This window comes from Chrysemys picta, chromosome 8, assembly GCF_011386835.1.
Source record: "Chrysemys picta bellii isolate R12L10 chromosome 8, ASM1138683v2, whole genome shotgun sequence".
NCBI lineage: Eukaryota > Metazoa > Chordata > Testudines > Emydidae > Chrysemys > Chrysemys picta.
In genome coordinates, this window is record NC_088798.1 from 62,904,825 (window position 1) to 62,932,682 (window position 27,858).

Below are 27,858 nucleotides of genomic sequence, written 5' to 3' on the forward strand. Positions count from 1 at the left end.
GCCCCAGGCCCCACAGGGGCCCCCACGAGAATGTCGGAGGCTCCCCCCGCCTCCGCCTTCCCCCAGCGCCTCAGTGCACCGCATCCAGGAGCAGCCCTGGACAGAGCTGCAGCGCCGTGGTGGCTCCAGCAGGGCCTGAGCTCCTCCTGCTCAGAGCCGCGTGGTAAGAGGGTGGGGCTGTGAGCTGCGGCCGAGCGGGAGGAGCTCAGGTCCCGGCGGCAGGGCTGCCCAGAGGATTCAGGGGGCCTGGGACAAAGCAATTTCGGGTGCCCCTTCCATAAAAAAAAGTTGCAATACTATAGTAACATGTATTTGGAAATGTAAAAAATAACCAGTGAAATACATTCAAAAATTATTTTAATAATTTGAAAATACACAAAATACATTATTTAAAAAACATTAAATGCTTTAATGGTATGTATACATTTGCAATTACATAATGAGCTGTCGCTGGGTGATGGTGATGGTTGGTGCCAATGGGCTGTCGCTGCCTGGGGGTGGCGCAGCTGTTGCCCAGGGCTGGGTAGGGAGCTGGGCTCTGGGTCGGGGGGTGCCCGGCTCATAGGGGCTGGGCTCAGAGCTGGGGTTCAGAGTTGTGGGGGGATGGGTCAGGTGGTGCCCAGCTGGCCAGCTCAGAGGGGCTGGGCTCAGAGCTGGGGGTTAGGCTGCAGGGGATGGGGTCAGAGGGTGCCTGGCTCAGAGAGGTTTACCATGCTGCTTATCCCCGCCTCCCCCCTCTCCCAGAGCCCAGTGAGCCGCATCCAGCAGCGGCCCTGGGCAGCGCTGAAGCGGCGTGGCTTTGATGAGGGGTTCATGATGCAGGAGGGGGCTCAGGGCTGGGGAAGAGGATTAGGGTGCAGGGGGATGAGGGCTCTGGCCAGGGCTTGGGGGGGCTCAGGGCTGGGGCAGAGGATTAGGGTGCAGGGGGATGAGGGCTCTGGCTGGGGCTTGGGGGGGCTCAGGGCTGGGGCAGAGGATTAGGGTGCGGGGGGATGAGGGATGGGGATGGGGGGTTCATGACGCAGGAGGGGGCTCAGGGCTAGGGCAGAGGATTAGGGTGTGGGGGGATAAGGGATGGGGATGGGGGGGTTCATGACGCAGGAGGGGGCTCAGGGCTGGGGCAGAGGATTAGGGTGCGGGGGGGATGAGGGATGGGGCTGAGGATGAGAGGTTTGGGGCATTGGCGAAGCTCAGGGCTAGGGCAGAAGGGCAGGATAAGGGCAGCCTGCCCTGCCATTAGGGGATGGGGGGCACTAGGACCCTGGGGCAGCAGACAGCCATTGAGCAGGAATGTGCAGCACAAGCAGGCATGGGATAGGCCCGCGCCGCTTTCTTTCAGGCAGGGATGCTCTGGGATGGGGTTGGGGGAGACCCGCGGGCGGGGGGGGGGGGGGGAGATGGCAGGCGGGAGCTGGCCCGGGAAGGCAGGAGAGGGGCCGGGGCTTGCTGCACAGGGAGAGTGGAGCCATTTGCCCACCCCTGCATTAGGGTGTGCCTGTGCACACCCAGCACACCCCATGCGCACGCCTATGAAGCCATCACACTGCACAACTGCAAATCACATGGAATAGCATGGAGCTTAGTTTGGAACAAAGTAAAAGAAAAACATTTCTTCTGCATGGTAACAGAATATACATTGATGGGAGCTGGGAGTTAGAGAGCGAAGCTATCTCCCTGCAGGCTAAGAAAGTGACTAGGAGCAGTGGGATCTGGGTGTCTCAGGGGACTGGACACGGGATTTCGGGATGTCTCAGTATTTCATAACATGTAACCAAAATACAAATCTATTCTTGTAAGATGTAGATAGTGTCTCTAAAAAGGTTCTAAATTATGCCCCATTTCTGGTACTGACAGATGTGCATCAGACCCCACTCCAAATCAACATGCATTTCAGATCTGAAACAAATGATCTTTCAGTGAACTTTCTCTGAAGCACCTTAGAGTTCAGCCTTTCTGAAAAAAAGGTGCTACGTGAAAATCAAGAGCTTATATTATCACTGTATCTTTGCAAAGCTTCTGCACTCGAAGCACTCGATAGGAATTGCTTAATCTTAGGTACTTTCGCATTCCGGCTGTTCTCCATCCCACTTTCCAGAAGCGCCACACTGCAGCCTGTCTGATCCCTTCAATACAAACCCTGCTTCACAGGCAAACTCACAGGTTGAATTCCACAGCAAGTTCCCAAAAGCCGGAGAGCATGTCAGGGAGCCATGAGCTGGAGCATTTAAGCCATCACACTGCACAACTGCAAATCACATGGAATAGCGTGGAGCTTAGTTTGGAGTAAACTAAAAGAAAAACTTTTCTTCTGCATGGCGGGAGCTGGGCATTAGAGAGTGAAGCTATCTCCCTGCAGGTTAAGAAAGTGACCGGGGCAGAGACAGTGTAGAGCTATCTAGGGCAGGGTTAAGGGAATGTCCCTCCCTGAACTGTACTTTTTCTGGGACAAAGAGAGGCCTGTAGGCTCCAGATCTGTCAATCTGAAACCCAATTCACTTTAAGAATTTAATTTTAAAATAGTGGGCCGGAGCCTCCATTGCTGTAAAGGGGCAAAGTTGCATTGAAGTCAACAGAGCAGTAAGGATTTATGCCAGTTGAGATCTGACCTACAGTTCCTTGAGAATTTACGTCCAGGGCCGGCTCTAGGCACCAGCAAAACAAGCTGGTGCTTGGGGCGGCACATTTTTAGGGGCGGCATGGCCGGCGCCAGAATGCCGCCCCTAAAAATGTGCCCCGGCCGCCCTAGCTCCGCTGCTGCTGCCACCTCCGCTGCTGCTGCCACGGCGCGCGAAACAGCTGATTCGCGCGCCACTACTCGCCCTCCCTCCCAGGCTTGAGAGCCTGGGAGGGAGGGGGAGCAGCGGCGCCCGCGCCGCGGCCACTCGGAGTCTCCCCCTCCCTCCCAGGCTCTCAAACCTGGGAGGGAGGGGGAGATCCCGAGCGGCCGCGACATGCGAAACGGCTGTTTTGCACGCCGCTGCTCCCCCTCCCTCCCAGACTTGAGAGCCTGAGAGGGAGGGAGAGAAGCGGCACCCCCGCGCCACGGCCACTCGGAGTCTCCCCCTCCCTCCCAGGCTCTCAAACCTGGGAGGGAGGGGGAGACTCCGAGTGGCCGCGGCACGGCGCCACTTCTCCCCCTCCCTCCCTCCCTCCTAGGCTTGACAGCCTGGGGGGAGGAGGCAGGGCTGGGGATTTGGGGAAGGGGCGGAGTTGAGGGGGGGCCAGGGGTGGGGTAATTAAATGGGGGGGGGGCGGCCAAAATTGTTTTTGCTTTGGGTGGCAAAAATCCTAGAGCCGGCTCTGTTTACCTCTACATGCTGGAGTGGGTGCAGACCAGTTTCCGGAAGAGGTACACCAGACTGGTTCAAACCCAGTTGATTCATAGCCTTCTGCACATTGAACCTTGCAGGATGAGTTGTAGCTGTAGTTCTGCAGTGGATGGCTGCACTCCAGTGTCCCTTGATCGGGTTCTTTTAATTGGTCGCAAGTCACAACTACAAAGGGACACAAGCAGGTCTACAGTCAGTACCACTTTCTCAACAGCAAATGAAATAATCAGACTAGCTAGATGTACTGAAAACTAGCTGACATGCACATCTCCCTGTTTGGAAGGCATTAAGAAATAATCTTACCATGCTGGCATTCAGGCCCATAGAATCCAGCATCACAGACGCAGGTATGATTGTTAATGGTCTCCAGGCATTCACCATGGCCACTGCAGGAAGACTGGTTACAGGAAGCTAGAAGGAAATTCAGCATGGTTATAAAACAATCTATCCCCTTTACTAGTTAATCTGTTTAAAGCCATTGCAGTGCTTTACTTATCCAGGAGAAAACACACTCTGGATAATAAATACTTTGCAAAGTAAACAGAGTGTGAAGGTTATGCCATTTACAATTACATTGGTATTGCATCGCAGCATTTCAGAAACCAAGACAGTTGAACCTAGCCACTCACAAAAGTATTCCTGTGGCTGGAAACAGACTCAATTTATATCAAAAGTTAAATCACAAAAAAACAATAGACTTTTACATGATTTAATAAAGGCTCTAAGTTCTGCATTATTCGTTTTAAGCAAGCGAGTAGCCCTCAGTGGACCACTCACATGCTTAAAGTTAAGCCTAATATAGTAACAATGATTAATGCATATATATATAGGTTAGCTAATAAACGTCCATTTTCTTATTATCATATAGGCTCTTTGGGATTGATTGCATTCTGTACCTGTGTAGCACAAGGCAACCTTCTGTTTGCTGCATCTTTCATCATTCCATTTGCCTGCATCCTTGTCTCTTTTGATGTAGATTTCAACACAGTCCTCGTCATTCTTTCTGTTGTTTGGTTCACCCGGAGCCCAGTTTTTAGCCTCTTCAGTCAGCCGTTTTCTTGTTCCAACCCAGGTCCACTCATTATCAATCTTTCTGATTCCAATCCAGTAATAAGTTGGACTGAAGGGTAAAAATGCATTCAGATGGGCAATTTCCTTCTTATTCTGAATGGCAACCATATTTGTATAGTGTTTCCTACACCATTTCTCCGCAAGCTTATAGGTCATATTTTTTTCTGAATAGTGGTATGTCCAGCAATTGCCCTCCTCAAGCACCATAAGTCCTAGAAAGAGAAGATGCAGAGAAGTTGGTATCCTTTTACCTGTGCTTCCTGTTCTGTTATCAAAGGCCATGTTTATCTGTTTATATCATTCTGCTTTACAAAGAGCATTTCCAGGAAGAATTAGAATCTATCTCTTTGAGAGAACTGATCAGAAAAAGAACTTCAGCAGCTAGAACTGCAGTATATAGCACAGAGATATTTAAAAGTACAGAAAAATCCCAGAAAGTTACAGAGAGAGAGAGAGGAATGAAAACAGCACAGAAATTTAGCCCAAACACACAAGATATCAGTATCAAAATGCTCTTCCAAGAGCTAACAAAAATAACACTTTTGAATTAGGGATCCCACCTGCATGCTACGTTTTGGATATAACTTCTACAGCAACATAGACCTGATTGCTTTTTTTTCTAAAGAAGACTATATCTAGATCTCAGTGGATATTGCATATGTGCAGGTATTTGAGCCTGTGTAGGTAGTGGCTGCATTTGCTTTATACAAAGTTACAATAGTCTCCCAATCAGACATGTCAATATCAAATGTAGGGTCTCCAGTTTGTCAAGGATGTGTCCAGTCATTGCCCACACTGGGTGGGTATGCTGCACAGCCCCACATAAGGGCCACTTTTGGCTTTGGCAGTTGAGAGAGGACGCATGCCATGCCATCTACTGCTTTTTGTGCAAATCTGCCCTAAATCTTAACCCAGCTACTGCACCCCCATTTACTTCAGAAGGAAGCTGCGAGAAAACAGCAGTGCTGTTACTTCCAGTCTAACTTGTTTTCCACTCATATACACACTCACGTACTGTAAGTGAGAACAGAGAGGAACCACAGGCCAATCATGTTTCTGGAGAACTTTTCTTCACTTTGCTCTTTGAAGAGATGGCTGCAAAAAACAAACATGCAGGATTACAGCACATGGTTTAAGCACTGATATTAACTTATTGCGATACAATAATATCATACAACGTTATTGTCTATAGCATCTTTCCTATATGCTATTTCACAAATCACTTTATGGGGTTAAACAGCAAGACTCTCCACTGGGCTAGTATGCTGTCTAAAGCAGATCTTAATGGTGAGGCAGACCGGAAATTAAAGTAACTTGCACAGGACATTTGTGTAGCGTTACTTCAGATCTGACTTAATCTGACAGCTCTGAGCTGAGATCACTGACAATGAACTCAGCTAAGATATGAATACCTTTGGAAGGATTCGATTTTTATCAGTAAAAGTCAATAAACATTGATTTCAAGTAAGAAAAATGCTGCTTGAGAACTTAGAGTTTGATTTAAGGCTATTTATTTTGTATATTGTGACACAAGATATTGACAGTTTGTGTTTTAACTGTTCTAAAGCTTTAACTTTTTGAATCTCAATGTCTATTGTCATGAAATAATTATTGTCTGACTCACACAGACACACATACACACTTTCTGATTCCCCATAATTTTGCACAAGTATGAAAATTTAAATCAATTAAAAAATCTTTAAAATGCTTAAAAATAAACTAAACTTTTTATTCATCAAAATTATACAAAAATAAAAATTGAATTCTGCCAAGCATGGATATGAAATACAACAAAACTAAAACTACTTGAAAGGCTATTATACTTACAGATTGTGGCTGTGATGCCTGGTGCTACGTAGCAGCCTGGTAAAGATGTGTCTTCAGCGACTGTTTTCCTTTGCTAAGTCACTGCAGTGGTTCTTATGCTAAGACTCAGTGGAGAGCTGCCAGTCAGTGTGTACCCTTTGCCGTCAGCTCGCAGCCTTTTTATTCTATCAGCTCCTACTTCCTAGAAATTCCAGTGACGTAGCTAAGAGGATATCTCCTAATAAGAAAGTGAAAAATTCCCCAGGAAAAAGTATATCCATGATGCCAAAACTCACAAATACACACCCATATGCCTTCCTCTCCCAGACACACACCAACACCTTAGATTTTAATTCAGATTAATGCACAATTCCAGGATATCAAGAGAAAATAAAAATTCACACTCAACTAATCTTAGCATGTGGGTGAACTGATTCCTTACAGCTTTTCTGTTCTCATGGCTGTGTTTGTTTTGTTTGACCATAGCGAGCTTCACGTTGTTCCCCCCACATCCACCTTCCATACAGTAGTAAAGTTGTGCTGTGTCTTCCAGAAATGAAAAGAAAGAAACATCATTTACTGACTCCCTTAGGTTCTCAGATACCATGGTGACAGGCATGGAATGAGAACCAAAATAGATGGAAGTGGCACTTTACTAAAAAAACCATTCTCTATCTCTATTACATTTCTAGAGGCTTTTAACGTGAATGGCGGAGATATTCAAAGCCAGCTAGTGGATTTAGGTGCAAAACTCCTGTTAATTTCAATGGGAATTGGGTGTCTAAATCTCCTAGGAAACTTGGAAAATCTTAGCCAATGATTATATTTCTGAAATATACAGAAATTTACTCAGCATTTCACCCACATCATCCTCACACTCTCCTGGGAGTCATGCATTGTAAATATATTAAAGAGATGTTCATTATGAGGCTATCTTAACAACTCTAAAGTTATAGCTGAGTTGAATTTTGCAATTAAAATAGGAGGATCAAAAATTGTTTGTTATGGATGAATACTGCAGTGTGTCCTCCTCAAACATACCCCAGTTACTCTTTGAGTACAGAACGAATTTTTGAAGGATTGACAAGTTAATCCATTAATTACTTTGTCCAGGCTCAGCACAGCCCATGGAGCAGGAGCAAGAGTTCCTCACTGAATGTAACCTCTCAGTGCCACCTGAGCCTAACTCTCCGCTTCTGGAAGCACAGGGCTCACTCTTCAAACAGCCGTTCTCACCACCTGAACTGGGTACCTTCACTGACAGCGAACCCAATATACAGCAGCAGGCGGACTTCTCCCCACCTGCCTCTCCTCCTCCACTGGAACCTCTTCCATCTCAGACTACAGTCCAAAGCCACCAGCCTCAGTTTCCCTGCTTCGCCCCCCCCCCCCCCGTGGGCAGCATCTGGGTTCTCCTACCCTATGCCTTGGCCTCAGTGGTACCCTTGGTCACATCCTCCTACTACTTATCCTCAGACCTCTTCCATGAAACCACTACCTGTTTCTGTGCCTCGATCTCCAGCTCCGTCCACATCTAGAGTACCTGAACCCCCTCCTGAGAGCATGAGCTACGAAACCATATCCTGACTCACCGAACCCTAGTTCTCCATCTGCTCCAGACGGAGCCCTCTCCCCCTCACCTCCACAGAACATGGACGACTGTAAACAATTTCAAGAGCTTTTCAATAGGGTGGCACTCAGTCAAGACATCCCCCTAGAAGAGGTTCAGGAGACACAACACAAACTCCTCAGAATCCTTCAACCCTCTGCGCCCTCAAAGATCGTGCTCCCTATAAATGAAGCACTCCTGGAACCAGGTGACACTCTCTGGCAAACTCCAGCTTCTTTATTACCAACCTGCAGAAAGACTGAACGTAAATACTATATTCCTGCTAAGGACGCTGACTTCCTATTTTCTCACCCACAACCGAAATCTCTTGTCATCAATGCAGTCACAAAGGACAAAACAGCCACAATATTGGCCCACCCCACAAGACAAGGACCTTAAATGCCTTGATGTCTTGGGTCACAAGGTTAACGCATCCTTTACTCTACAATTCAGTATTGCAAACTACTCTTCACTCCTCACCAGCTACGACTTTGATAACTACAATAAACTTTTTGAATTTGCCTCTTACATTCCAGAGGATAGGAGAGCAGACTTTAAATCAATTCTGAGCGAGGGCCAATTGATTTCCAGAATGGTCCTACAAGTCTCTTTAGACACGGCGGACACAGCAGCCCGTACTACTGCAACTGCTGTAGTTATGCACAGATCTTCATGCCTTTCTGCATCTGGCATCCCTAAAGATCTGCAGACCAAAGTGGAGGACCTCCCCTTTGATAAAGACAAACTGTTTTCCAAAAAAACAATGAACTACTTCACACCATGAAAGATTCTACAGCGACACTGCACACCCTGGGCATTCACCCATCTCTTCCCATGAGACAACGATACCAACCCTACCAAAGACCACCCACACAACAATATTGTCGGCCTCAACACAATCCATACGATGTAAATAGGAATCGCGCTAGACCCCCCTAAGCGCAGACAAAATCAAACTCAAGCAACCACCTCCCACCCATCCAGGAATAAACAACAATTGTGAAACGTTGGTCGAGGGTCTGCACGACTACTCCTTGATTCCACAGCCTACTTGCCCACTTTCCCTCCGCCTCCAGAGTTTCCAACATGCCTGGCAGGGCCGGCTCTAGCTTTTTTGCTGCCCCAAGCAGCAAAAAAAAGCGCCGCCCTCCGAGCCCCCCAGCCGAGCACCACGCCACCCCCCCCGCCGAGCGCCGCCAGAACCCCCCCCAGAGCGCCACCCACCCCGCCGAGCGCCGGAGCCCGCCCCCCCCCGCGCCAAGCGCCGCCAGAACCCCCCCCAGCGCCGCGCCGCCGGAGCCCGCCCCCCTCTGCACTGAGCGCCGCCAGCCCCCCACCCCCCAGCGCCGAGCCCCCCGCCGAGCGCCGCGCCGCGCCGCCGGAACCCGCCCCCGCCCCCCGCCGAGCGCTGCCGGAACGCCCCCCCCGCGCCGCCAGAGCCCGCCCCCCCCCCCCGCCGACTGCCGCGCCCCCCCCCCCCGCAGAATGCTGCGCCGCGCTCCCCCCGCCGCCCCTTACCAGGTGCCGCCCCAAGCATGTGCTTGGGTGCCTGGTGCCTGGAGCCGGCCCTGATGCCTGGCAGCGAATTAGACAGGAACGACAGGTCCTCGAAACAGTTCAGTCCAGTTACTCTATCCCTTTCATATCCTATCCATCCTTCCCCATCCCTCTTCAGGGACCCCTCTCACAAGCACCTTCTTCATGTAGAAGTGGCTCACCTTCTCCATCTAGGCGCAGTGGAACCTGTGCCAACGCAACATTGAGGGAAACGGTTCTACTCCCATTACATCCTGACCCAGAAAAAAACTGGGGAATGGAGGTCTATACTAGATCTACGTCAACTGAACAAATTCGTGAGGATACAAAAATTCAAGATGGTCACACTGGGCACAATAATTCCTGCACTGGGTCAAGGGTTTACAGCCCTCGTCCTACAGCACGCTTATTTTCATATATCCATTCGTCCAGCTCACAGACGCTTCCTACGATTCACAATCGGTCACAACCATTTTCAATACAGAGTTCTTCCTTTCGACCTCTCCACAGCGCCGAGAGTCTTTTCCAAAACTCTAGCCGTGGTCGTGTCTTACCTCCACAAACATGGAATCACGCTTTTCCCCTACCTGGACGATTGCCTCATCAAGGGCAACTCCTATGGCGAGACACTTCAAGCTACCTGTTTAGCCATCTCCCTCTTTCTCAGCCTAGGCCTGCAAACAAACATCCAAAAATCCACCCTGACACCTGCACAACATATCGAGTTCATCAGAGCTCATCTTGACTCAATCCAGAACAGGGCCTCGCTCCCATATCACAGATTCCTCGCTATCACACAGCTCATACTCACACTCTCTATTCATCCCAGGACAGAGGCAAGAATCTGTCTACAGCTCCTTGGTCACATGGCAGCCACCACCTTCATGGTCCAATACGCCAGGCTGCATGAGTTGTCTTCAGGGCTGGTGCAATTCCAATTTCAAACCCAACAGACACACCTTAGTGACTCTGCTAACTCCTCCTCCCAATGTTATAGCTTCCCTTCATTGGTGGACAAGACTAGAAAACCTCTGCACGGGGGTTTCCTTCCAGCAACGATCCCCAACACTCATGCTCACCATGGACACTTCCCTAATTGGTTTGGGAGCGCATCTCGGGGGACACAGGGCACAAGGCTGGTGGTCCACATCAGAGATGCAACCACACATAAATTTCTTAGACCTCAGACCTGTGAGGCGAGCACGCCTTCACTTTCTTCCCCTCATAAAGAACAAATCTGTTCGGGTCTTAATGAACAATATAGCATGTATGTACTACATCAACAGATAAGGGCAGCTCTTCTCCCTCTGGGGCACCCCGTCAATAGATCTCTTTGCTACAACCCAGAATCAAAAATGTCGCCTGTTTTGCTCCAGAGTGGGACTCGGGACTGCATCCCTAGGAGATGTATTCCTCATCCTGTGGAACAACTCTCTCCTGTATGCCTTCCCACCAATCCCTCTGTTACACAGGGGTCTTCAGAAGATCATAGATGACAAGGCCCGGGTCATCCTTATTGCCCCGGCTTGGCCGAGACAGATGTGGTATCCTTACCTACTCCGCATGTCCTCCTGTCACCCACAGGTTCTCCCCAACAGGCCATATCTCTTCCCCAGGACAACAGACGGGTTCATCACCCCGCTCCAAAAGCACCACCTGACAGCCTGGTTCCTTCATGGTTCCAAACTCATGAACTAGCCTGTTTTGAGCAAGTCCGATATGTCCTCCTGCACAGTAGAAAAGACTCCACTCGTAAAACCTACGTGCAGAAGTGCAAGTGTTTCGCCCTCTGGTGCTCATGCAATCACTTAATGCCCAATACAGTGACCCTCCCGAACATTCTAGACTACCTCCTGAAACTAAAACAGGACGGACTTTCACTCAGCTCCATCAAAGTGCACCTGGCGGTGCTTACCACCTTCTATGACCTGTTAGAAGCTTATTCACTCTTTACTCACCCCACCATAAAACGATTTCTCACGGGCCTGCAAAATCTCTACCCTGAAATTTACCCAACGGCGGCTACATGGAATCTTAACCTCATTCTTCATGCTCTCATGAAACCTCCATTCAAGCCCTTGGCTACCTCCTCTCTTCTCCATATGTCCATGAAGGTAGCTTTCTTAGTTGCAATAACATCAGCAAGGAGAGTAGGTGAAATAAGCACCCTGGTGGCCCATCCTCCCTACACAATCTTCGCCAAAGACAAAGTCACTCTGAGACCACATCCTAAATTTCTCCCTAAGGTGGCATCCACCTTTCACCTTAACCAACCTATATACTTACCTACTTTCTATCCCAAACCTCACAAGACTCCACACAAGGCAACCCTGCATACTCTCAATATCAGGCGAGCAATCACTTTTTACTTAGGCCTGGTCTACACTACGGGTTTAGGTTGACTTTAGCAGCGTTAAACCGAATTAAGCCTGGACACGTCCACACAACGAAGCCCTTTCTTTCGACTTAAAGGGTCCTTTAAACTGGTTTCTTTACACCACCTCTGACGAGGGGATTAGCGATAAAACCGGTCTTTGCGGGTCGGAATTGGGGTAGTGTGGACGGAATTCGACGTTATTGGCCTCCGGGAGCTATCCCACAGTGCTTCATTGTGACCGCTCTGGACAGCACTCTCAACTCAGATGCACTGACCAGGTAGACAGGAAAAGACCCGCGAAGGTTTGAATTTCATTTCCTGTTTGCCCAGCGTGGAGAGCACAGGTGACCCCGCAGAGCTCATCAGCACAGGTAACTGTGATGGAGTCCTCCCAGGATCGCAAAAGAGCTCCAGCATGGACCGAACGGGAGGTACGAGATCTGCTCACCATATGGGGAGATGAAGCAGTGATAGCTGAACTCCGTAGCAGTAAAAGAAATGGAAAAGTATTAGAAAAGATCTCCAAGGCCATGAAGGACCGAGGCCATAACAGGGACACACAGCAGTGCCGCGTGAAAATTAAGGAGCTACGGCAAGCTTACCACAAAGCCAGAGAAGCAAACGGAAGGTCCGGGGCAGAGCCGCAAACTTGCCGCTACTACGCGGAGCTGCATGCGATCCTAGGGGGTGCAGCCACCACTACCCCAACCGTGTGCTATGACTCTCTCACTGGAGAAACACACAGGGAAGACGGTTCGGGGAACGAGGAAGATGACGATGGAGGTACTGTAGGTAGCTCACAGCAGCAAGGAAGCGGAGAAACCGGTTTCCCCAACAGCCAGGATATGTTTGTGACCCTGGACCTGGAACCGGTAACCCCCGAACTCACCCAAGACCCTCAGGGCACACAGGAGACCTCTGGTGAGTGTAACTTTGTAACTATTTGTAAACATTACAAAAAAAAAAGCAAGCGTGTTTAATGATTACTTTGCCCTGGCAATCGCGGCCAGTACATCTACTGGAAAAGTCTGTTAACGTGTATGGGGATGGAGCGGAAATCCTCCAGGGACATCTCCAGAAAGCTCTCCTGGTTGAAATGGGGTGATTTTATTAAGGGGACATTCAGAGGCGCCCGTTCCTGCTCTTCTGACCAGAAATGTTCCCCGCTGTTAACCACGGGGTGGGGGGAGGGGTGAAGTGATCATCCCAGAGAATCGTGTGTGTGTGTGTGGGGGGGGGGGGTTTACTTGTGTTTGTGCCGCATGTTAACCGGGAAACCGCAGCCCCCTCCTTTTACATTGAAACCCCATTTTAAATGGACAACCCAATTCATCCTTGATATGGGAAATGCGCTGCTGTTTGCAACCTTTCCCGCATGTTAAGAAGGTTAAAAAAGCCAAAACACTGTGGCCTACCATGGCTGCCTGCAAGCCGAAATATGCGACCTTGTAATGAAAGAGTGTACCCATTGTTCTCTAAAATGTGTCTTTTTTAACCACCTCTCCCTTCTCCTCCGCCAGCTGCAAATGTTTCTCCTTCGCAGAGGCTCGTGAACATTAGAAAGAGAAAACGTAGGACGAGGGACAAGATGTTCACGGAGCTGCAGATGTCCGCCCAGGCTGATAGAGCACAGCAGAATGCGTGGAGGCAGTCAATGTCGGAGATGAGAAAAGCCCAATATGAACGAGAGGAGAGGTGGCGGGCTGAATCGCGGGAAGAACAGAGCAAGTGGCGGGCTGAAGACGATAGGTGGCGTCAGCTTGCAGACAGACGGCAAGAGGCAATGCTCCGTCTGCTGGAGCATCAAACTGATATGCTCGAGCGTATGGTTGAGTTGCAGGAAAGGCAGCAGGAGCAGAGACCGCCGCTACAGCCCCTGTGTAACCAACAGCCCTCCTCCCCAAGTTCCATAGCCTCCTCACCCAGACGCCCAAGAACACGGTGGGGGGGCCTCCGTCCACCCAGTCACTCCACCCGAGATGATCGCCCAAGCATCAGAAGGCTGGCCTTCAATAAGACTTAAAGTTTTAAAATGCAGTGTGTCCTTTCCATCCCTCCTCCCCCACCCATCCCAGGTTACCTTGGCAATTATCCCCCTACCTCTGTAAGGAACTAATAAAGAATGCATGAATGTTAAAAAAAATGACTTTATTGCCTCTGCAAGCAGGAGGGGAGGGTGGGGTGGGGTGGTTGGTTTACAGGGAAGTAGAGTGAACCGGGTCGGGGGGGCGGGTTTGGAGGGTTCATCAAGGAGAAACAAACAGAAGTTTCACACAGTAGCCTGGCCAGTCACAAAACTCGTTTTCAAAGCTTCTCTGATGCGCACCGCGCCCTGCTGTGCTCCTCTAACCGCCCTGGTGTCTGGCTGCACGTAATCAGCGGCCAGGCGAGTTGCCTCAACCTCCCACCCCGCCATAAAGGTCTCCCCCTTACTCTCACAGATATTGTGGAGCGCACAGCAAGTAGCAATAACAATGGGGATATTCTTTTCGCTGAGGTCTGAGCGAGTCAGTAAGCTGCGCCAGCGCACTTTTAAACGTCCAAATGCACATTCCACCACCATTCGGCACTTGCTCAGCCTGTAGTTGAACAGGTCCTGACTCCTGTCCAGGCTGCCTGTGTACGGCTTCATGAGCCATGGCATTAAGGGGTAGGCTGGGTCCCCAAGGATCACGATAGGCATTTCAACATCCCCAATGGTCACTTTCTGGTCCGGGAAGAAAGTCCCTTCCTCCAGCTTTCGAAACAGAGCAGAGTTCCTGAAGACGCGAGCATCATGTACCTTTCCCGGCCATCCCACGTTGATGTTGGTGAAACGTCCCTTGTGATCCACCAGGGCTTGCAGCAGCATTGAAAAGTACCCCTTGCGGTTTACGTAGTCGGTGGCTTGGTGCTCCGGTGACAAGATAGGGATATGGGTTCCGTCTATGGCCCCGCCACAGTTTGGGAATCCCATTTCAGCAAAACCATCCACTATTGACTGCACGTTGCCCAGAGTCACTACCCTTGCTATCACCAGGTCTTTCATTGCCCTGGCAAATTGGATCACAGCAGCCCCCACCGTAGATTTGCCCACCCCAAATTGATTCCCGACTGACCGGTAGCTGTCTGGCGTTGCAAGCTTCCACAGGGCTATCGCCACTCGCTTCTCAACTGTGAGGGCTGCTCTCATCTTGGTATCCTGGCGTTTCAGGGCAGGGGAAAGCAAGTCACAAAGTTCCATGAAAGTGCCCTTACGCATGCGAAAGTTTCGCAGCCACTGGGAATCGTCCCATACCTGCAGCACGATGCGGTCCCACCAGTCTGTGCTTGTTTCCCGGGCCCAGAATCGGCGTTCCACGGCATCAACCTGCCCCAGTGACACCATGATTTCCACATTGCTGGGGCCTGTGCCTTGTGAGAGGTCTATGTCCATGTCAATTTCCTCATCACTCTCGTCGCCGCGCTGCAATCGCCTCCTCGCCTGGTCCGGGTTTCGCCTTGGCATGTCCTGGCTCTGCATATACTCCAGGACAATGCGCGTGGTGTTCATAGTGCTCATAATTGCCGCGGTGATCTGAGCGGGCTCCATGATCCCAGTGCTAGCTATGGCGCCTGGTCAGAAAAAAGGCGCGAAAGTAGTATCTGATGGACCAGGAGAAGGAGGGAGGGCGGGAGGGAGGGAGGGCCGAGTGACGACATGGCATACAGGTACAGGAACAGGGAGAAACACAAACAACTGTCACACAGAATGGTCCCCCCAAAGATTAAACTGGAAACCCTGGGCTTAGCAGGCCATTGATTTCACGGAGGAAGGGGAAGCAAATGAATACAGAACAAATCTATTTTTTACATCTTAAGGTGGCAGCCGACGGTGCAGCATGAGTGATAGCCTCTCCAGTATGATGATGACGGATACCAGTCATAAAATACCATCATCTGCAAAAAGGCAAGGGGCTGCTGCTGTGTAGCAATGCAGCCCCACGTCTGCCAGCCCCACGTCCGCCAGCACCCAGCATCGCCCTCGGCCTCTTCTGGGTGCTTAGCAGACAATACTGGGCAATTGGCAGAAAATAGTATATTACGACTGGTAACCATCATCATCAAAACAGTAGCATGTCTGCCCAGGTGGCCATGATTGACAGCCATACCAGTATGACGACGATGGGTACCAATCATAATATACCATCGCCTGCAAGGGGCTGGTGCAATGCAGCCCTACGGCTGCCAGCCCCACGACTATCACTCATGCTACACCGTCTACCGCCAAAAGGCAGTTAGCAGCTGCTGCTGTGTAGCAATGCAGTCCCACGTCTGCCGGCACCCAGAGGACATATGGTGACGGTGAGCTCAGCTGAGCTGAGCGGGCTCCATGCTTGCCGTGGTATGTTGTCTGCACAGGTAACCCAGGTAAAAAGGCGCGAATCTATTGTCTGCCGTTGCTGTGACGAGGGGGGAGGGACCTGACAACATATACCCAGAACTGCCCGCGACACTGTTTTGCATCATCCGGGCATTGGGATCTCAACCCAGAATTCAAAGAAAAGGCGCGAACCGCTTCTCGGCTCTCTGAGCTGTGGCGCAAACGTAGTATCTGACGGACTAGGGGAAGGAGGGAGGGCGGGCCGAGTGACGACATGGCGTACAGGCACAGGGAATTAAAATCAAGAACGGTGGCTGTGCATCAGGGAGAGACACAAACAACTGTCACACAGAATGGTCCCCCCCAAAGATTAAACTGAAAACCCTGGGTTTAGCAGGCCGTTGATTTGACGGAGGGAGGGGGAAGCAAATGAATACAGAGCAAATCTATTTTTTACATCTTAAGACGACGGTGCAGCGTGACTGATAGCCCTCGGCATCTTTCTGGGTGCTTGGCAGCAAATACGGGGCGGTGTATGACGATGGTCTTCAGGCCTATTGCACAATTGGCTGCTCAGGAAAGACTCTGCTAACGTGCGATGACCCGACTTGTAATAGGACGGCTAACAGTCGTAATACACCATTTACTGCCAAAAGGCAAGCCCCACGGCTGCCAGCACCCAGATCGCCGATGAAGGCTACCAGTCTACTGCACCGTCTACCACCAAAAGGCAGTTAGCAGCTGCTGCTGTGTAGCAATGCAGTCCCACGTCTGCCGGCACCCAGAGGACATATGGTGACGGTGAGCTCAGCAGAGCGGGCTCCATGTTGTCTGCACAGGTAACCCAGGTAACCCAGGTAAAGAGGCGCGAATCTATTGTCTGCCGTTGCTGTGACGGGGGAGGGAGGGGCCTGACGACATGTACCCAGAACCGCCCGCGACACTGTTTTGCATCATCCGGGCATTGGGATCTCAACCCAGAATTCCAAGGGGCGGCGGAGACTGCGGGAACTGTGGGATAGCTGTGGGATAGCTACCCATAGTGCAATGCTCCGGAAGTCGACGCTAGCCTTGTACTGTGGACGCGGTCCGCCGACTAGAGCACCTAGAGCATTTTATTGTGTGGACACACACAATCGGCTGTATACAACCGATTTCAATAAAACCGGCTTCTATAAATTCGAACTAATTTCGTAGTGTAGACGTACCCTTAGATAGGACTAAGCCATTTCATAAATCTCCACGACTCTTTGTCTTCAACACCAAAAGATCGAAAGGTATGGCTATCTCTAAACAATGTCTGTCCAAGTGGAACTCTGACTGCATGAGATCCTCTTACCGTATTCAAAATATTCAACTGTCCGAAGTCATTAGAACTCATTCCACTAGAGCTATGTCGACATCCATTGCCTTCCTACATAACGTACCCATTTCTGACATCTGTAAAGCGGCTACATGGTCCTCTGAACACACATTTGCCAAACACTATGCTATCACACAAGATACCACGGCAGACACCATAGTAGGCCATACAGTACTCACTGCCGCATCTCCGAAATCCCACCAACCATAGTGGGAACTGCTACACATTCACCTACAGTGGAGCACCCACAGGGACAGCACTCAAAGAAGAAGGGGAAGTTACTCATCTTGCAGTAACTGAAGTTCTTCGAGATGTGTGTCCCTGTGGGTGCTCCACTCCCCACCCTCCTCCCCTCTACTTTGGAGTACTAGTATAATCGCTCCACGGTAGAGAAGGAACTGAGGGGGGTGCGGGACGCAGGCCCTCAGGAAGATTCCAATGAGACGGGAGATACCAACTGAGCTCCTGCGTCACGACCAGGCATTGCTACCGAAAATCTCTGATCAATGGCACCGGGACGCACCGACACCTAGAGTGGAGCACCAACAGGGACACATATCTCAAAGAACTTCAGTTACTGCAAGGTGAGTAACTTCCCCTTATGTCTTTTGTGCCCTCATTCCTCCAGCCCAGCACTCCACCATCTCTGTCCGTCTAGACTCTCTGTGCAGTGACTAGAGTGAAATTCCTGCAAGCTGCATGGCCACTTTTCAAAGACACCATAATAAAGGCCCAACTTAAATGTATACCCCACATTAAAAAACACAGTAAAAGAACTAAAAAAGAGCCACCGTGGCTTAACCACGTAAAAGAAGCAGTGAACGATAAAAAGGCATCTTTTAAAAAGTGAAAGTCAAATCCTACTGAGAGAAATAGAAAGGAGCATAAACACTGCCAAATTAAGTGTAAAAATGTAATAAGAAAAGCCAAAAAGGAGTTTGAAGAACAGCTAGCCAAAAACTCAAAAGGTAATAACAAAATGTTTTTTAAGTACATCAGAAGCAGGAAGCTAAACAACCAGTGGGACCCCTGGATGCTCGAGATACAAAAGGAGCTCTTAAAGACGATAAAGTCATTGCAGAGAAACTAAATGAATTCTTTGCTTCAGTCTTCACAGCTGAGGATGTTAGGGAGATTCCCAAAACTGAGCTGTCCTTTGTAGGTGACAAATCTGAAAAATTGTCACAGATTGAAGTGTCACTAGAGGAGGTTTTGGAATTAATTGATAAACTTAACAGTAACAAGTCACTGGGACCAGATGGCATTCACCCAAGAGTTCTGAAAGAACTCAAATGTGAAGTTGCGGAACTATTAACTAAGGTTTGTAACCTGTCCTTTAAATCGGCTTCTGTACCCAATGACTGGAAGATAGCAAATGTAACGCCATATTTAAAAAGGACTCTAGAGGTGATCCTGGCAATTACCTTCAGGTAAGTCTAACGTCAGTACCGGGCAAATTAGTTGAAACAATAGTAAAGAATAAAATTGTCAGACACATAAAAGAACATAATTTGTTGGGCAAAAGTCAACAGGTTTCTGTAAAGGGAAATCATGTTTTACTAATCTATTAGAGTTCTTTGAAGGGGTCAACAAACATGTGGACAAGGGGGATCCAGTGGACATAGTGTACTTAGATTTCCAGAAAGGTCCCTCAGCAAAGGCTCTGACGTAAATTAAGTTGTCATGGGATAAGAGGGAAGATCCTTTCATGGATTGAGAACTGATTAAAAGACAGGGAACAAAGGGTAGGAATAAATGGTAAAGTTTCAGAATGGAGAGGGATAACTAGTGGTGTTCCCCAAGGGTCAGTCCTAGGACCAATCCTATTCAACTTATTCATAAATGATCTGGAGAAAGGGGTAAACAGTGAGGTGGCAAAGTTTGCAGATGATACTAAACTGCTCAAGATAGTGAAGACCAAAGCAGACTGTGAAGAACTTCAAAAAGATCTCACACAACTAAGTGATTGGCAACAAAATGGCAAATGAAATTTAATGTGGATAAATGTAAAGTAATGCACATTAGAAAAAATAACCCCAACTATACATACAGTATGATGGGGGCTAATTTAGCTACAACTAATCAGAAAAGAGATCTTGGAGTCATCATGGATAGTTCTCTGAAGACATCCACACAGTGTGCAGCAGCAGTCAAAAAAAGCTAACAGTATGTTAGGAATCATTAAAAAAGGGATAGAGAATAAGACAGAGAACATCTTATTGCCATTATATAAATCCATGGTATGCCCACGTCTTGAATAGTGCATACAGATGTGGTCTCCTCATCTCAAAAAAGATATACTGGCATTAGAAAAGGTTCAGAGAAGAGCAACTAAAATGATTAGCAACAGAGGGTCCTGTGGCACCTTTGAGACTAACAGAAGTACTGGGAGCATAAGCTTTCGTGGGTAAGAACCTCACTTCTTCAGATGCAAGTAATGGAAATCTCCAGAGGCAGGTATATATCAGTGTGGAGATAACGAGGTTAGTTCAATCAGGGAGGGTGAGGTGCTCTGCTAGCACCTGATTGAACTAACCTCGTTATCTCCACACTGATATATACCTGCCTCTGGAGATTTCCATTACTTGCATCTGAAGAAGTGAGGTTCTTACCCACGAAAGCTTATGCTCCCAGTACTTCTGTTAGTCTCAAAGGTGCCACAGGACCCTCTGTTGCTTTTTACAGATTCAGACTAACACGGCTACCCCTCTGATACTAAAATGATTAGGGGTTTGGAACGGATCCCATATGAGGAGAGATTCAAGAGGCTAGGACTTTTCAGCTTGGAAAAGAAGAGACTAAGGGGGGATATGATAGAGGTATATAAAATCATGAGTGGTGTTGAGAAAGTGAATAAGGAAAAGTTATTTACTTGTTCCCATAATATAAGAACTAGGGGCCACCAAATGAAATTAATGGGCAGCAGGTTTAAAACAAATAAAAGGAAGTTCTTCTTCACACAGCGCACAGTCAACCTGTGGAACTCCTTGCCTGAGGAGGTTGTGAAGGCTAGGACTATAACAGGGTTTAAAAGAGAACTAGACACATTTGTGGAGGTTAAGTCCATTAATGGCTATTAGGCAGGATGGGTAAGGAATGGTGTCCTTAGCCTCTGTTTGTCAGAGGGTGGAGATGGATGGCAGGAGAGAGATCACTTGATCATTACCTGTTAGGTTCACTCTCTCTGGGGCACCAGGCATTGGCCACTGTCGGTAGACAGGCTACTGGGTTGGATGGACCTTTGGTCTGACCCAGTATGGCCGTTCTTATGTTCTTATGTTCTTAATACATATGCACCAGTAGCAGACACAATTTTCTACACTCTGGGTCCTAGTGGTGCCCCCCCACAGTCTGGCACCTGAGGCGGCCACCTCAGTTCGCCTCATGGTAAGGCCAGCCCTGCTCCCCATGTAGTTCAGAACATATAGGACTTGAAAGGAAATTGATAGGGAAGATCTGTTACCTCTGATTTCTGAAATACTGTAAAGGAAAAATTCCTCAATGTAAAGACCAATGAAGTTTTGAAAAGATGTAATCAGGGGAATTAAAAGAACTGGGGTGCCTGCATCTCATCAGTGCACATTACAAAGGCGACTGCTTACTATTACAGTTACTAGTCAATGAAGAAAATGGGTCTTCGGTGACTGGCAAAAATTGGCTGTAAACATTTCAACTTGCCTGCAGTTCCATGCACAACTTGCTGGATCTAGTGGGGGAAAGTATGGAAAAATATAAATTTGTATTTAATATACTCATGAGGCTAGGAAAAGTTGTGATGATAAAGCTACATGTTGCCTCAGGGTCTGTCTACTCTGCAGTGTAAACCCAGAGTTAGTAGAACTCAAGTTAGCAGACCCTGGGTTTGTTAACCTAGGACTTGAGCACCTACACTTATTTGTAATCCCAGGTTAGGAATTCTTGAACCCTAGTTCCCAACCTGGATCTCCAGCATTCACACTACATTACATGGGCCTGAGTTCAACCACCCACATCCCAGGCTTCCTAGTGCCCTCCTAGGGCACTCTAGCCTTTTGTTCATGGTGGAGTTTGGGAAAACTTGACTGTCCAGAGGACAAGGGAAGTCAGCCACAGTTTGATCTTGCCCACCAACAACCAAGGTCTGTCGGCATTACATTTGCACTATTCAAGCTGCACAAAATGGCCAGATTTTGGCTGTAAATGTCTGGCAGTGAATTCCCCCACTGGAAGGGAATTATCTGGTGGCATAAACCTGGCCGAGGCTACTCTTGCACCGGCTACCCCCAACCTGGCAGCGGGGGCATACCATGGAAGAGCGGATATTGGGCGGAGCAGAGTTCAGTTAAACCAGTCCTCCACCAGGGGCTGGACCAGCACAGAATCAGGAAGCCACCAGCTTCCTGATGCCCCCCACCCTTCCCTGCACTGAGCAAGGCTCAGACTCGGAGGCTTAACTGTCCATGTCCTCGTTTAGAAGGAATTCCCAGGAATGATTGTGCTAGCAGGGGGAAAGGAAGCCGTAGTGGCAGCAGCCTGAAGATGTTTCCTGTTTGGTGGATTTCAGCTTAACTTTTAATATTATTACGTTGAAGTGTACCTTTTGTTTTTAAAAGAAAAAAAATGGAAAACTGATGCTGGCAATTTTCACTAAGATCTTTACTGAAACAGAGAGGGAGGTGTTGTATGAAACACTCAATGTCTCATCCCACTTTGCATTAAACGGGGAAAAGCAAAGAAGTGAATAATACAATTCCACAGAGAAAGGGAATTTTTCTGGCTGTGCAAGACAGTCTTCAGTCTGTTTATCTCCCTTTCTAGTGTCCAGAATTCTCTCCTGGTGATACCTTGTCTGACTCAGATAATAGTCTGCCTCCTCCGAACAGATAATAATAGACACTCCCACACCCAATCTGAGGCCAGGGATCATGCTCATTGGAGACCTTGGAGTCCTTTAGGCAGCCACACTAGGAGCAGAGGAAATTGCACTTAGCAAAATGCGTAAACTGTCGGTTCTTCATCAGTTAAGACTGAGCCGATCACAACACGTCTTCCAATCTTCTCTTGCTCTGGCCATCCTTCGCCATGTTTGTCCATATCTCCTTATTAAGAAATCATCCCACCTCTTTGGAGGCCGACCACGTGGCCGTTTCAGTTCTCGCGGATACCACTCAGATATAGCTGCAGTCCATCTGTTGTCACTGAGTCAGGCCACATGTCCAACCCACCGCATTTTGCAGAGCCTGCTTTCGACAACAACATCTCGGACTCCAGACTGCTGCCTAATTATTTCATTGGGGAGGCGATCGCGGAGCAAAATGCCCAAAAATGTTTGTTCCATTGCCCTCTGTGTGACAGACAGTTGATGTTCTTCAGTCTTCGTCAGCGACCATGTTTCACTGCCATATAGCATCACTGAAAGCACGGTTGAGTTAAAAAGATTCGCATGAGTTATTTTGCTGATCTTTCCTTGGAGGATGTCCCTAATGTCGTTGAATGCGCACCATCCAGCTTTTTTTTCTGCGCAACAGTTCGCCTTTCTGATCGTGGCACATGTTGACTTCCTGGCCCAAATAAACGTATTTGTCGGCCTCTTGGATCTGCTCTCCTCCAAGAGTTATTTGGGTTCTTGGCAGAACATCCGATCTCATATATTTCTTTTTCGACTGGTTCATTTTTAATCCGACTTGACAACTTTTTGCGTTCAGTTCTTTAAGCATTCTCTCAAGCTGGACTGTATTTTCAGCTATCAGCACTATATCATCTGCGAACCTGAGATGGTTTAGCCACTCACCGTTGATATTAATCCCGCCTTTCAGGTCTGCTCATTGAAAGACCAATTCAAGACAGGCTGTGAATAATTTTGGTGAAACTGTATCTCCTTGTTTCACACCTTTCTCGATGAGGATTCGGAGGGGAGTATCGAACAGTGATATATCCATGCTGCAGCCAGAGTTTGCTTCCTTTAATAATGTGATATTTTGCGCTGATGCCCTGTTCTGAAAGAGCTTCAAGAACGGCAATAGTCTCCACCTTCAAACACCTTCTAGTAGTCCATGAAGGCAATGCACAAAGGGAACTTGTATTCCCTTGAATGCTCTAGTAGTTGGTTTAGAGTGAAGATGTGGTCTATCGTGCTGTAATTTCTTCGAAAACTGGCCTGCTCTCTAGGTTGCTGTTCATCCAGGTTTCGTGACAGTCAATTTGTTATTATTTTGGAGAACAATTTATAGACATGCGAAAGCAGGAAGATTGGGCGATAGTTCTTTAGATTTTCTTGATCGCCTTTCTTATGCTGCAAGATGGTATTGGACTCTTTCCAACTGGACGATATCTTCTGGGTTTTCAGGTAATGGCTGAACCTTTGGGCAAGAGCTTTCCAGAGTTCCTGACCTCCCGCCTTAAGTACTTCTGCTGTCAGACCGTCCTTGCCTGGAGCCTTCCCCTCTTTCATTTGATGGACTGCATGACGGACTTCACTGATGAGAACCGGGAGTATGTGTTCATCAGTTTGTTGAAGTGATGGCATTGGGACGTCTATATGGGATGCAAAGAGCTGGGTATAGAAATCCCTGCAGATTGCCTCCATCTCTGTTTGATTGGTTACTGATTCTCCATCCTTGTTCTTCAAAGCCGATAATGATGACCTATACAACGCTAGTTCCCGTTTGCATTTTTTGAGACTTTTACGATCTTCAGCAGCCTTTAGGAGCTTTTTGGTTTGAAATTTCTTGGCAAAAATGACAGGGGCTTATTAACACCTTTTTAAATAAAAGCTTGCATTTCAGCATTAAATATGGATACATGCTAGGCCCCATCTGCTCTGCAGCAAAAGGGATCTTAATTCTGTGACAAAATTTCTGGGTGGAAAACACTTTTTTTTGGTGGAAGACCCATCACACTGGAGCGTCTCTACCTCCACTGATCATAATTCTAAAGTCCTGGACCTCACCTAGAAGGTCCTTAGTAGGATGCGGCATCAGTTCCTATGAAACCATCTCTCTACCAAAGCAGCTGTGATCATGGGGACTTTGCATCCTTCAAGGATGAAACTGTCAGGAGTCAGTGGCTGAAATTTTTTTGTGCTGGGCCATAAATTATGGAAGTCCCTACCAGCAGAGCCTAGAATGAGCATAAGCCTCACCACCCTCAGAAACAAGTATCAGATCCATCTCTACATGCAGACCTTCCCATGGGGATGTCCCCAAAGAGCATACCACCAATCTCAGAAAAAGAAAAGGGAAACTGTCTGTTTTTTATTCTTTTATTTTATGTTTAATAATCTACCCAAGAAAGCAAGAGCTGCTGAGCATAGCTATAGGCATGTTAGGCTGGATATAGTAGTAGATAATCCCATGCAAAGTTAAGGGGAGAAGAATTCACATCCATACTATGCTGTTTGCCTACACTAGGCCACATCGGCAGGTAGGATATAAAAGTCCTGGTTTCCCTTAATTCTGTGTCCTGGGCCATAGATCTGATAGACAGGGTTCTATGTTCTTCAGCTTATTAAAGCAAAGGGACTGTTCCTCCTCCTTCTTTTCCACCCTCTCTCTATATATAGGTATATTTTCAGGTTACTCAGGGAGATCCAATGTGCCAGATTGGATTCAGATTTCCTTGGCCTTTCAGTTCTGTGATGGGCAGACACATTAATTTACTCCCTTCCGTATTTGAAGTATTGGATATTGAAATCAGTCCAATACCAGGGGAAACTTTACTCCTTTCGGAAATGATCTAGAAGTTTTCCTATTCATCAGCTCACAGAGGTAAGAGATGGGGACACACGCCTCCTATGAGGGCCTGTCTAGTATCATTACTTCACTTACTGGAACTGTTGTAGGCCGACCACGTGGCCTACAACAGCAGCATTTTCAAGTGCAGGAAAGAATTAGTTGTGTGCTACTAGAAGCAGCATTTTCAAGTGCAGGAAAGAATTAGTTGTGTGCTACAATCATACAAATAATGGAAAATTGGGACAAGTTAAATCCTGTAGCCATCTTTATGTAGTCCTGTGATGGGGCACATAAACCCACACTGGCCAGGAAAGGGTCAGTGAGCTGCTGTGGACGTATCAGGAATTGGTACAGAGGGAGCAGTAGATTTGGCATAGTGCATCACTGTCAAAGCCTTGTGTACAAGAGTTTGCCAGGGCTCGACCCTCTCCGGGGCGACGGGGAGCCACACCGACTCACGACCCACCGGGGCTGGGCACTCTGTCTGGCGGCAGGGTTCCCCGGCGGTCCTTGCTGTCCTGAGAGGCACGATAAGACCGACACTAGCTTCGGGCGGACACCAACGTTATGTCAAGGCTCAAACCCTCAGTCAGGGCTGAGCAACAGTAAAAGGTATTTCAGCCCAGGCCCTCAGTCAGGGCAGGGCAGGGCAACAGTATAAAGTATTTAGGCCCAGGCCCTAGGTCAGGGCGGGGCAACAAACGCTGGGACAGGCGCTCAGACCCTCAGTCAGGGCTGAGCAACAGTATAACCTAAGCCACAACAGTAGGGTTACCATTCGTCCGGATTCCCCCAGACATGTCTGGCTTTTTAAGCTAAAAATTGCGTCCGGGGGGAATTTGTAAATGTCCGGACTTCCACCCCCATGCAGAGCATGCTCGGCTAACAGTGCAGCTGGCCGGATGGTGCCACTTACATGGGGCTCCGACACTCAGCCAGAGAGAGCTCCTTCTCCTCTCCCCTGCAGCAGAAATCACTCCCTCCATCGCAGATCGGCTCCGGCAGTCTGGAGCTCCTCCTCCGCTGCTGCCCAGCGTCCGAGGAGCGGCTGATGCAGTTCCTGAGCAAGTTCACCGAGACATTAGGCGAAGAAAGGCCAACAACAAGGGGGCCAAGGGGTCGGAGAAGGGGCAGGGAGATTTTGGAGGGGGCAGTCAAGAGATGGGGGGGGGTGTCGGGAGTTCGGGGAGGCTTTCTGGGGGGGTGTGTGGATAAGGTTTTGGGCAGTCAGGGTACAGGTAGGGGGTAGGGTCCTGGGAGACATTTGGGGGGGGGGTCTTAGGAGGGGGCAGTTAGGGGACAAGGAACAGGGAGGCTTAATTTTAAAACTAAATTTTAGCTATTTTGGTTTCCATGCTCTAAATTTTCAAATTTTTAATATTGTTTTGAACATTAACATATTTAGTGTTATTTAATATCTGCCCTTCAATAGAATGGTTTTAACTATATAATAAATACTTATTAATGGATGAAATTCCAATTTAAATCATTAGTTTATTTATTTATTTTAACTACTGGATGTGGATGCGGACTGGCCGCGTATAGTAACCAGGAAAGGGCAGGTAGTCACGCCTGTACATAAATAGGGGGTGGGGTTCTGGAGGGCAGTTAGGAGCAGGGGTCCCAGGAGGGGGCAGTCAGGGGACAAGGAGCGGGGGGGGGAGTGATTGGGAGTTCTGGGTGGGGGTTGTCAAGGGGCAGGGGTGGGGAGAGGGATCGGAGCAGTCAGGGGATAGGGAGCAGAGGGGTTTAGATGGGTTGGGAGTTTGGGGGGGGCTGTCAGGGGGTGGAGAGTGGTTGGATGGGGCGTGGGAGTCCCAGGGGTCTGTCTGGGGGTGGGGGGGTGGATAAGGGTTGGGGTAGTCAGGGTACAGGTAGGGGGTAGAGTCCTAGGGGGCCAGTTAGGATGGGGGGAGGGTCTCAGGAGGGGGCAGTCAGGGGACAAGAGGCAGGGAGGCTTAGGTAGGGGGTGGAGTCCTGGGGGGCAGTTAGGGGCAGGGGTCCCAGGAGGGGGCAATCAGGGGACAAGGAGTGGGGGGAGGGTTGGAGGTTCTGAGGGGGGGAGTGGGAGGGGCGGGGGCGGGGCTAGGGCAGGATGGGGCGGGGCTAGGACAGGACAGGGGCGGGGCTCCTCCCGTCCTCTTTTTTGCTTGCTGGATTATGGTAACCCTACACAACAGGCCTGGGAGAGGGGGAGACTGCCACCCAGGGGTTGGGTGACAGGGGGTGACGCAGGCCCTCCCACTCCACTACGTCCCAGCCCGGGGCCCTAGCAGCGGCAGAAGGCCCGCTGCTTAGTCAGTGGGGATCCTGGCCGCAACACACTGACATAGGCTCTGGTAATGCTGCAGCCAGTCTGGGGTCGGCTGCCCCCGGGCTACTTCCACTCTCCCCCTCTGGGCCTACCTGGGGGCTGGTGTCGGCCCACTGCGGCCTTCAGATGGGCTCTTCCCTCTCTGGGCTGACGGGGAGCCACACCGACTCACTACGCCTTGGTACAGGGATCCTTACAAGCTTCAACAATAGTCGCACTGGGCCATGAAGTCTCTTGGCGGTGAATGGTGCAGGGAAACCATTCTTTTTTTAGAACAGATCTTCTGCAGAGACTGCCTCTAATTTTCCCCAGTGTATTTTACATTGCTTCTCAGAAAGCTCTTTGTCAGACTTTCCTGAGGAAGCAGCTGGAGGCATATCTGATGGGACTCCGGAGCTG

General features: G+C 49.0%; 2 protein-coding genes across 7 annotated transcripts; one reads left to right on the plus strand and one right to left on the minus strand.

Moving 5' to 3' along the window:
* Nucleotides 1–340: 340 nt before the first annotated feature.
* On the minus strand, nucleotides 341–27,786 carry SELL (selectin L). Of its 6 annotated transcripts, none has more exons than XM_065554591.1 (8): nucleotides 27,552–27,786; nucleotides 26,062–26,205; nucleotides 6,228–6,444; nucleotides 5,416–5,495; nucleotides 4,226–4,612; nucleotides 3,633–3,740; nucleotides 3,309–3,494; nucleotides 341–2,245 (listed from the first exon to the last, which is right to left on the minus strand). In XM_065554591.1, exons 4-8 carry the CDS (start codon nucleotides 5,450–5,452, stop codon nucleotides 2,052–2,054), a joined length of 912 nt encoding a protein of 303 aa, XP_065410663.1. In that variant the 5' UTR covers nucleotides 5,453–5,495; nucleotides 6,228–6,444; nucleotides 26,062–26,205; nucleotides 27,552–27,786; the 3' UTR covers nucleotides 341–2,051. The 6 variants fall into 6 exon arrangements, with proteins under 6 accessions (XP_065410663.1, XP_065410666.1, XP_065410667.1 ...); XM_065554594.1 differs by lacking the exon at nucleotides 26,062–26,205 and adding an exon at nucleotides 21,048–21,139 and having other exon boundaries at nucleotides 6,228–6,441; nucleotides 27,552–27,710; XM_065554595.1 differs by lacking the exon at nucleotides 5,416–5,495.
* On the plus strand, nucleotides 11,725–13,859 carry LOC135973093 (mediator of RNA polymerase II transcription subunit 15-like). The gene is made up of 2 exons (XM_065554586.1): nucleotides 11,725–12,649; nucleotides 13,249–13,859. Exons 1-2 carry the CDS (start codon nucleotides 12,109–12,111, stop codon nucleotides 13,749–13,751), a joined length of 1,044 nt encoding a protein of 347 aa, XP_065410658.1. The 5' UTR covers nucleotides 11,725–12,108; the 3' UTR covers nucleotides 13,752–13,859.
* Nucleotides 27,787–27,858: the final 72 nt, after the last annotated feature.